The sequence below is a fragment of the Acomys russatus genome, chromosome 26 (assembly GCF_903995435.1).
Source record: "Acomys russatus chromosome 26, mAcoRus1.1, whole genome shotgun sequence".
Lineage (NCBI taxonomy): Eukaryota > Metazoa > Chordata > Mammalia > Rodentia > Muridae > Acomys > Acomys russatus.
Window position 1 is genome coordinate 29,496,999 of NC_067162.1, and position 10,938 is coordinate 29,507,936.

Genomic DNA, 10,938 nt, shown 5'->3' on the forward strand with positions numbered 1-10,938 from the left:
TGTCTGTCCTTGACCACGAGACAGGGTGTGCACAGCCGACAGTTCTGAGAATCGCAGAGGCTGGGCCAGCTCTAAGGCATCTAGAGCAGTTGGCTAGGCCGGCCCCTCCACCCCATCCACTGGCCCACTAAGCGAGAGGCCCATCGGGCCTTAGAGAACGGAGAGGTCATGGCAGGACTTGGACTTGGCACGGAAGGCCATCTTGCGGCTGTTGCGAGCTACGATGCGGCCCAGAAAGCGTTTGGCTTTCTTGCCAAGGCTTTCCCGTCGCCGAGTGCCAGCTTGCCGCCGGGCGTTATCCTCTTTGCTGTCCCTTCGCAGGCGTATCTGGCGCACGACACCCTCAAATAGTGCCTGGACGTTGTGATGCAGCGCTGCTGATGTCTCGATGAACTTGCAGTCGAAGACCACTGCGCAGGCCCGGCCCTCTGTGTGGTGGGGGCAGACATGTGACAGTGAGTGAGGAGCGGAGGAGGCCAGCTCAAACTCTTGCTGTATCTGGCAGCTACAACTCACAAACCCTAGAGACGTGGGGATCCCAGCTCCTGTACTGAGAGTCCCAAACATCCCTGCGGGGGGGGGGGCACTTGATAGGCAGAATATGCCCCCAAAGTTTATGGTGGCCCACAAACAGGCATTCATTTATTTAAAGCCCAGCGTTTCAAATGTAGTCTGCAATTGTGGACCAAGGCAAATGAAAACTGACAGCTAAGTATTTTATGATTTGCTACTATTTTAAAATATGGCCCAACAGACTGGGGTGGGGACAAGGTCACCGAGTTTGAAGTACTTGGTACTGCATGTCACAAAGAAGGATGCTGAAGCTTGGTAAAGAAAAGCCAGGATTATTCTGAGACTGGTGCGTCCTGGAATCGGGTTCTGGGTTCTGACCTCCTGATTCTCTACCTGTTCTTCTGTTTCCTCAGCCCCATTCTTTTTTTTTTGGTTTTTCGAGACAGGGTTTCTCTCTGTAGCCTTGGTAGACCAGACCAGGCTAGCCTCGAACTCACAGTGATCCGCCTGCCTCTGCCTCCCGAGTGCTGGGATTAAAGGCGTTAAATCTTGTCACCTGCCAGGCATCGACTCAAGGAACAGCCAAGGGAGGTGCATTCCCCTTATCAGATCTGGCTCTTTCTTTCCCTTTGTTTTAGGTCGGCTTTCGGGAGCCCGATGGACCAGCGGCATCTCCCCCACTCCCCAACACTAAGTTTTCTTCCTGGGCATTTTTAGCCACTGATGATCCCCCAGGGACTCAAACTGAGCCAAGACCAACTGGCCTGCAGCCCAGTCAGGATCTCCCTCTCTTTCTTGCTTACCATCCACAGAGACCTCACGAGAGCGCACCAGGTCACTTTTGTTGCCCACGAGGATGATGGGCACGTTGTCTGTCTGCCGTGCCCGCCGCAGCTGGACCCGGAGCTCTGAGGCTTTCTCAAAGCTGCCCTTGTCTGTTATTGAGTAGACAATGACGTACGCATCCCCCATGGCCATGCAGTGGCTAGGCAGCCAGCAGCCCCCATCCTGGAGGGGAACCCAAACACATACACAACCCTGTAATTCTCAGCAAGGCCCTTCCCCAGCGTTGCTTCCCCTCATTGCCCGTGACCCAGCCTGCATCCTACCTGTTCCCAGATGTCATAGACCATAAGTGATGCTTCTTCTCCATCCACGGTGATAGAACGGTCATACGTGTGCCCTGGGAAGAGAGCCAACAGCCAAGTTATCAGTTGGCTGGCAAAAGTTCCCCGTGTTCAGTGTCAGCCTTCTTCAGAGCACACCTCTCACCTCTCAGAGCCCTCTGATAACTCTTCTCTATTAGCAGACGGTTGCCTGGGAGCTGGGGACTGGAGGACATGGTATGCCTGACCTCCACCTCTATGTTCCTAAGCTAGCAAAATACTGGGTATCCAGGGCTCCCTGCCCTCCTGCTGCCTGCGTCCAGGGTGGGTGTGATCATAATGGCTGGAGTTAGCATAGGGGTTGCCACAATCCCCTGGAGTCCCTGTCACTCGACTTCCCTCTCCTAGAAATTTTTTCTGATTTTGTTCCTGCCGACCCTGGCAGGCAGGAATGTCCTGCCCCAAGCCACAGAGAAGTCATAACCAGCGCTTGACTCTTCTATTTGGGCTCTTCTTCCATATGAAGGGCTGACATATGGGTTAGGGAAAGGTTGAGGGCGGGGTGGGGGGGGAGTAAGTACGGAGTAAATTAACTAGCTTTTTTTCAGTTTCTCCGTCTTGGACGCGCAAGTAACATGATTATGGAAGTGCCTTGAAATTCCATAGAATTGCCACTTTTAGTTTAGGTCCCCTGCCTTCCAACTATCTGTCTCTAAACAGCTCAATTCTCTCACCTGCGGCTTCTGCTTCAGGCCCGTCTTCTATACCACCAAAGATGCGCGCCAGAGCGCTCTTGCCCACACCAGGCGCCCCGAGCAACAGCACCTTGTAAACGCTCTCCTCTGAGCCGCTGCCTCCAGAACTGAGCGAATCGGAGGAGCCTTCCGGCCAGTCAAGCCTCTGCCCCTGTGTCCGAGTTCCTGCTGCAGTTGCTGCCAGGGAGCCCGGGGCTAGCGCCGCCTGAAGGTCCCTCTCGTCCACCGGCATGCTCCTGCGGTGCAGTGGAGGTGCTGGGCCCCAAGGGGTGCTGCCTCGACGGCGGTCGCGCTCCCGGGCCGCGCCTCGGCTCCCGCCCGCGCTCCGCTGCTGCCGTTCAGAGTCATCGTCCTAGACGCCGTCGGGGGAGCCAGGAAGGGATGGCAGCTCTATCGCGGGAGCAGGTCTCTGGAGTCAAGAAAGATGCTCAGGATGAAGGACCTGCCAGCTACGAGGTCTCTACGCCTTAACCAGTAACCCAGCTGGACCTGGGTCCCCATCCACCCCCCTTCCCAGTGTTGTTTACCCTGCTTCGTGAGGACACTCACCAACTCTCACACAGATGCTATCAGAACCTGGTCAGCGCTCCAGCACAGATCACTGGCAGATCGGACGGAACCCACTGGCAGATGCTTGCTTGTTCAGATCCTCCGACCTTTGTCGCTGTCAGGACTGCAGTCTTTCTCTCCTCTGTAGCCTTCTCAGCCCCTCAGCTGGCGCTGGGTTGTGGCTCTAGGGCCTCCTATTTAAACCTCCACTAGCCTGCCAGTTGCCCTCACCCCTACCCCGCTCCCGCCCTCGCTCCCGCCCCCGCCCCCGTCTTCCCTGGTCCAGGCTGCTGTGAGGGAGGCTGACGCATCCACCACCCCGGGAATCCCCCACCTCCTTTCTAGGATCTCAAACCCGCGCGGGGCGGGGCGGGGGGGGGGGACAGGGGCGGACAGGTGGCCGGGAAGAGGTGGAGGGGTGTAAAGACTGAAGTGGGGCGCAGAGTGTGTGTTGTGAGTGGTGTATGGGAGTGGTGCATGGTGCAGAGGCTGCTGGTAGTGGGTAACTGGACCAGTGAAGTACAACTTCCTCTGGAGAAAAATTGGATCTGTCCCTTTAAGAATGAAATCTCCCTTCTTTTCCTCAGCCCTGGCCTGTTATCCAAGCCAGTAGACAAGTTATTGACTGGACACACTCAGAACCCACGGCACCCGGTCCTCCAGGCATGGACCCTAGCCAGAATTTAGAGGGTCCTAAACTGGCATTTCTAGCGTCAGCACTACAGTTTTCCTATTCCCGTCCTTGTGCTAGTACTTAAAAGAGTCTCCCCATGAAGGTTGGTGTCATCCACAAATCCCTGGGATCTCTTAGAAGGTTATGGTGGGGGCAATGGAATTTTCTGTTTGAGTCTACAAGGTGCTTGTCTCCTGGAGAGAAACTACAGAGCTAGAAAAAGGAAAACGCAAACTCAAGTCCCCACCCTAACTCGAAGCATGCCAAGCAGCTGCCAGTAACTGCTAAAAATATCTAACCCTGGCCCTAGCCATCTTGCTTCTGGGTATGAGGTTGCCCAGAGTCAGGGAGATCTAGGGTGACAGAAGGAGCCAGCCCCTTGCTAGTTTTCATGTTCTTCCTGCTCCTGAGCCCCAAGCTGGGGCTTTGGCTCATAGACATCTCACCCAGGAAGGATACAAATACCGGGTGTGGCTGAGGGGTGGCTCTCAGGTACCATGTCCAGGGCCTCTGCTTTGTTTAAGACTCACTTCGTTTGCTGCATGGATCTATACTGAGCGCCCGTGTGCCAGACTCTTATCTATAGCGACAATAGATGTAGTGCCACCTGCCACCACTGCCTCGGAGTTCCCCTTTCTCAGACACTGGGTGAAAAGTGGGATAGTCTCAGAGGGAGGGAGAGGTGGTAGGATGGGCTGGGGGACTGGTCCTGGGTCTGCTTCTGTCCCAGACTCAAGGTACCAAGCCCTGGATTAGATGTCATGACCTCCTTCCTTGCTCATCTCTAGGGTGAAGACTGGGCAACGTGTGTGTGTGTGTGTGTGTGTGTGTGTGTGTGTGTGTGTGTGTGTGTGTGTATGCGCGTGCGTCTGTCTGTCTGCCTGTCTGTCTCTGTGTATAGGCTATGACGTACTTTGGGACAGGGACATGCTCTTAGACGACTGTGATGACTGTGGTGGGGGCGGAAGGGCACCCATCTGGGGCTCAGGTGACATCATACATAGATGGACCTTAGTGGGCTGTAGCAGGTTGCCATGGAGACTTGAGCCCAAATTTCTGCTGCTGCATTAGTCTCCTTGGCAACCTAAGAAGGCCTTGAATTGAGGAAACTGGCTAGGGGATAAGGTGAGGAGGTTTATGATGCACGGCCCGCTTGCTCATAAGGTGCTCAAAGTAAGTTGAAGCTGAGCTGAGGCACCTGCTTATGTGTCCTTCCCATGAAGGAGGGGTCTTAGAGGCCTGGAAAGTCCATGCTGGCTTTTGTTTCTTGGATAAGGCTTGGTAGGAAGAGAGAGTCAGGGGCTTGAGCCTCTCCTGACAGGACAGAAGCTTCTAGTCAGCAACTACTTCTCAGTAGGAACCTTGTTTATGACACATACACCCCCACGACACACATACAGTGTGTCTGGAAAGAACCGTGAGGTGTCCAGGAGAGTGTCTGGCAGAGGACTGGTGTAGGATAGCTGAGACCTTCCCAGAAGGGGCCATACAGAGAAACAGGGCTGACTTCCCCTCTGGTAATCTGAGCTTTTGACCTCAGCAGTGTATCTTCTTTGCCAAGGCAACGGCATCCACACAGAGCCACTCAGACCCTAGGCATTCCCATGGCTATGCCAACAGGCCAGAGATGATCACCACAAGCCTAGGTATAGCCAGGAGCCCCACAATCCAATATCAGGACATGACCTTACGATCAGTTCCTGCTACACTCCTGCCACCAGGTCCTCTTAGCTCTCTCAGCTGCCCAGAAGGAACAAACTGAGGTTGGCGTCGGCTCTGTTCCTTGTTAGCAGTTTCACCTTTGTTGATTTGTTCCAGCTGAGCCTCAGTTCTCTCCTGTGTAGACCAAGGGTAATGTCTACCTAGTTCTGAGACGCAAAGAACATGAAATGTGGAGATAAGGCCACTGGCTCAACTGTGACATATACTGCTATCTTAGCAGGCGCATTTTTAGTCTCATCGTGCTGGGTTGCAAGGGACAGGCTGTGGACTGTCTCTTCAGTATCTCCAGGGTGATGTTCTGTCCTGAGGAAGGTCAGGAGATCCCAGGAACAATGTAGAAAACTAGTACCTAATCCCACCTCTTCACCGTGGGACCCTCCCCACTCCCCCAGGGGACTAAATGTTGAAAAGAGAAAGTGGCTGGTCTCAGGGTCAGTCTCCATTGCCAATTTGACTGTATTTAGAATTGCAATGGGAGCCTCTGGGTGTGGTCTGCAGGTGTTTTCAGAACTGAAGAGAAGACCCATCTTAAATGCGGGTAGCATCATTCATTCCATGGGGGTCCAAGACGATGCAAAGAAGAAGATGAGCCAAGGGCAGGCGTTCATTTCACTTTGCTTCCCAATTGTGGATTGCAGTGTGGCCAGCTGCCCCACATGCCTGGAGCCATACCTTACTTACCATGACGTGTGTCTTCAAACCGAGAGCCAGAATAACCCCTCCCCTCCCTCAGTTGTTTCTTGTCATGTGTTCTGTCCACAACAATGAGAAAAGTGACGAATGCAGCGAGCCTTCATCATGCCCAGTCCTCCTGACAGCACAGCCCTCTTGTTTCAGGGCCTCGGCTGCTCAGTGACTCCATTCATCCATTTCACTGAGCCATACTAAGTACCTGTGTGCCAGACCCCTTAGTCAAGGGCAGGAGAAAAGAATTGTAGCTGAGTGTGCTTATGCGTGTCATCTAATCCCCGTGGTGATCTCATGTGACTGTGGTTTGCTATTCCCATTGTGGAGATATAGTAACCGAGGCTCACAGTCCAGAAATAGCAGAGCTAGGTACGTGCGGTGGAAGGGCTCCGGGATCTTACATGCCATCCCCCCAACCCCCCCACTACTATGTCTTCATAGCACAGCTGAAGTTCCAGAAAGTTCTTTGGGTGCTGGTTCAGTATTCACAGATGGTGTCCTGCACACAGCCAGTGGCCAGGCGCAGATGAGTCAAGAATGTCAAAGGGACTGAAATGCCAGCAGCTTGATGTTTCACACCCCCAGTGGCCTGGTTGCCAGAAGACCGGCAGCATGACTCACCTGCCCACCCTGAACATAGCTGAATACAGATACCATGGCCACCTCAGACAGATGAGCCTTGCCAAGCTGAGGTTCACATATGGTGAGGCCTACAGTTTGGGAAAGATCTCTGGGTCTCATCACCCTGGTGGGTCACCCCATCTAGGAGACATTCGGCTCCTTCACCTGTGAAAATGGAGGGCCCCGTGTCTGGAAGTTCATTTGAGATCATTCAATGTGCACAGAGCAGTCCCAAAGCGAGTGCCATGACCAGCCTTACGTTGACAGACGAGTGACGTGGGCCAATGGCTTCATCTTTTTGGTCTTAGGCAATCATGCCCAGCTCCTCCTCTTCTTAGGCATCAGGTTGGCAAAGCTACTACTCCTAAGAATGAATTGAAAGTAGGAGCTGGGGTCTGGGATGGGCCTAGGCCTTTCTATAGAGGCAAGGGAGCAGTGTTGTTGTTGCTGTTGTTTTTTAAGATTTTATTTATTTATTATTACGTATACAGTGCTTTGACTGCAATGTACACCTGCAGGCCAGAAGAGGACATCAGATCACATTACAGATGGTTGTGAGCCACCATGTGGTTGCTGGGAATTGAACTCAGGACCTCTGGAAGAATAGTCAGTGCTCTTAACCTCTGAGCCATCTCTCCAGGCCTGGAACAGTGTTTTTAATCTGTCTGTAGCTGGGCGTCTTTAGGGTATTCTCCTAGATCACTCCTCACCTGCAAAGCATAGGTAAGGAAGAAGAGCAACGCCCACATGGAGCAAGGTGATTTGCTGAGCTGGAGTTGGTGGCACACACGTGTATAATCTGAATCTGAGGCAGCCTGAGCTATCCAGTGAGTTCAAAGCCAGCCTGGGCTACACAAAATAGTGAGACCTTGGCTCAAGAAGACAAAAACAATTGAGCAAGCAAACAATTTGACAGATCTTAGAGGGCTCGGGCCCACTGGTGAGGATGGAGGAGGACACTGCCCACACTTATGTCTGGGCTCTGGGACTGACGGGCATTCCCATCAAAGAAAGAAACTAAAGCAGGGAATCCCGGAGCAGCTCTGGGAAGAGCCTCCAACCGGTTCAGATCTAAGGCTGATGGTCCCTCTGGATGACAGAGTGCGCTCTGGGCAGGGGGCCAACAGGAGGGAGAGGTCCAGACCAGATCATCTCAGAGAGCTGAGCTTCTCTCACCCAGCCCCTGGGGTGACACAAACCCCTGGAAAGCCGATGGCGAGGGCTCTCCAGGATCCTTTCAGGAGAGAAAAGGAGAGCCATAATCTTGACCTGGGAACTTGATTAAGCATCAGCACCACCGGGCAAACAAGAGTCCCAGCTACAGGTTAAGTCACAGCCCACACAGCACTCCCTGGCAAACTCTCCAAACCTGAGCTCACTCGGGCCTTTAGAGCAACCTCCAGCAGACATAGAAACATATTAAATGGCAGAACTTTCGAATAACTCTCCTGGATATTTTTTTCCTTTTTTTTTTTTAAGGTCAGTATTAAGATGTACAACTGTGAGCGCTACTGCCTGGATCTGTAGATTACTAAGGGCCAAGTGTCAAAGGCTTGTTCTTCCAAGTGAGTTAGAGGGAAGTGGTGGGAACTTTAAGAGGTTGAGTCTAATACAACTAATAGAGTAACAGACTGGAACCCTGGCCCCTTCTTTTTTTTTTTTTTTCCGAGAGAGGGTTTCTCTGTGTAGCCTTGGCTGTCCTGGACTCGCTTTGTAGACCAGGGTGGCCTCAAAATCACAGTGATCTGCCTGCCTCTGCCTCCCAAGTGCTGGGATTAAAGGTGCGCCACCACGCCTGGCCCCTGGCCCCTTCTTAGTCCTTGCTCCTCTGCCAGGTACCCGCAGCAATGTGCTATTGCATCACAGGCCCCAAAGCAACAGTACCGACTACAATGCACCACAACCTCCAAACCTTTTTAGGTGTTATTTTTTCATTTTATGAATTCTGATGGCATAGTTTTACATATCACACGAGTGCCTGGTGTCTGCAGAGGCTAGAAGAGGGCATCAGATCCCTCAGAACTGGATTATAGATGGCTGCCAGCTACCACGTAGGTACTAGTGACCAAACCAGGGTCCCCTGCAAGAGGAACAAGTGCTTCAAACTGCTGAGTCATTTCTCCAGCCCTCTTCTAAAAAAGCAAACAAACACTAACCTTTTGTTTTTTTAGACTTATATGTATGTATAAGTATGCACCGCGTTGTGTGTTGACTGCCCGAAGAGGCAAGGACAGGGCGCTGGAGCCGGAGTTACAGGTGCTTCTGAGTGATTTGATTTGGGTTCTGGCGGCTCTCAGCAGTTGGCATCTCTCCAGCCCCCAAACTTACCTTCTTTATAAATTATTTCATGCACGTAGTTAAGGAAAATCGACTACCAGTGAGAAGGGGAGAGAGAAATCTTAGATGCCAGAGAACCAAACACAACACTTAAGAGTTTGGGGAGAATGCAAGTGCTCTTTCTGGAAAACCTGAATACTGGATATTAGCTTTGTTTTCAGGCAGTCTCATGTAGTAGCCCTTCAAGTAAGTCATGCAGCAGCTGGCCTTAAATTCACTTTGTGCTGAGGATGGCCTTGAACTTCTGACCCTTCTGCCTCCTCCACCTCCCAAGTGCTGGAATTACAGGCATGCACTATCATTGTCAGATCAGAAAGGCTCATTAATTTTTTTTTTTTCTGAGATAAAAAACTGGTTACACAGTTGTTGTGGTTGGAGTGAGAACAAGTACTTGACTACTTGTTTTCCAGTTGGTGAGGAGGGGAAGAACCAGGAGGGGAGCCTTGATGTGGGAGGTGTGTCATCGGGGTGGGCTTTGAGGTTTCAAGAGAGTCCCATTATTCCCAGCGTCCCCCTCTCTCTGCCTCCGACTTGTGGATTAAGATATGGGCTCTCGGCTGCTCCTGTTGCCATGCCATTGCTCTGCTGTCATGGACTCCAGCCCTCGGAAACTGGAAGCTCTAAAGTAAACACTTTCTTTATAAGTTGCCTTAGTCAGGGTGTCTTACCACAGCAATGGAAAAGAAACTAGGACAGCAGACTTATTATTTGAGGACGTGGTTCTTTAAAGCACAGGGTCATGTTTGTGCAGGGTCCTCCAGATGTAGTTCTATACACACACATACATAAGGCCAGTGTCACACAGGCCATCTCAGTCTATTGAGTGGAATTCATTCGTAGCTTGGCTATCCAGGTGTATTTAGAAACACACACACACATAAATATATATTTATAGATTTATATTTATGTATACAATGATCTGCCTGCATGAGTGCCTGCCCGCCAGAAGAGGGCACCAGTTCTCACTACAGATGGTTATGAGCCACCATGTGGTTGCTGGGAATTGAACTCAGGACTTCTGCTCTCAGCCTCTGAGCCATCTCTCTAGCCCTAGAAATACATTTCTTCAAATTTTTTATTTTTCACATTTGCAACTCAAACACTGGAAGAGCTAGTTCTTGGGTTTTTTTTTTCTTTTCTTTTCCTTCCTTCCTTCCTTCCTTCCTTCCTTTCTTTCTTTCTTTCTTTGAGACAAGGTTTTCTCCGTGTAGCCTCAGCTGTCCTGGACTTGCTTTGTAGACCAGGTTGGCCTCGAACTCACAGAGATCCACCTACCTCTGCCTCCCTGAGTACTGGGATTACAGGTGTGCACCACTGTACCCAGCTACGCTAAAAAATTTTTTTTAAATCATTTTTTCTTTTGAGACAGGATCTCTCTATATTGCTTTGGCTATTTTGGAACTCTATGCAGATCAGGCTGGCCTCAAAAAATCATAGATCTGCCTGCCTTAGTCTCCTGAGTGCTGGGACTAAAAGTGTGCACCATCAGGCTCAGTTTACTGATTTATTTCACGTGTATGTGATTTTGCCTGTATGTATATGTGCCATGTGTGTTCCTGGCCTGGAGGCCAGAAGAGGACATTGGATCCCCTGGAAGTGACGTAATAGATGGTTGTAAGCCTCCGCGTGGGTGCCGGGAACTCAGGTCTTCTTTAAGAGTAGTACATACAACTGGGTGTGGTGGCGCACGCCTTTAATCCCAGCACAAGGGAGGCAGAGGCAGGAGGATCTTTGTGAGTTCAAGGCCAGCCTGGTCTACGAAGTGAGTCTAGGACAGCCAGGGCTGTTACACAGAGAAACCTAAACAAGACAAAACAAACAAACAAACCAGAGTAGTAAGCACTTTTAACTGCTGAATTCTCTTTCTAGCGTCACTGGGAGGAATCAGAAATGATGGGGAGAGCACCTCATGGACCCACTTGACAGGCACCCGCTAACACTCCCCACTCCACATGAAAGACAGTAAGGCATGCTG

General features: G+C 51.4%; 1 protein-coding gene across 1 annotated transcript; it reads right to left on the reverse strand.

The window, feature by feature from the left end:
• Rrad (RRAD, Ras related glycolysis inhibitor and calcium channel regulator) lies at positions 1 to 2,722 on the reverse strand. The gene is given in 5 exon segments (XM_051169007.1): positions 1 to 428; positions 1,317 to 1,521; positions 1,623 to 1,696; positions 2,354 to 2,696; positions 2,699 to 2,722. Coding segments are annotated over 5 exon segments (924 nt in total). The 3' UTR covers positions 1 to 150.
• Between the last annotated feature and the right edge of the window lie 8,216 nt (positions 2,723 to 10,938).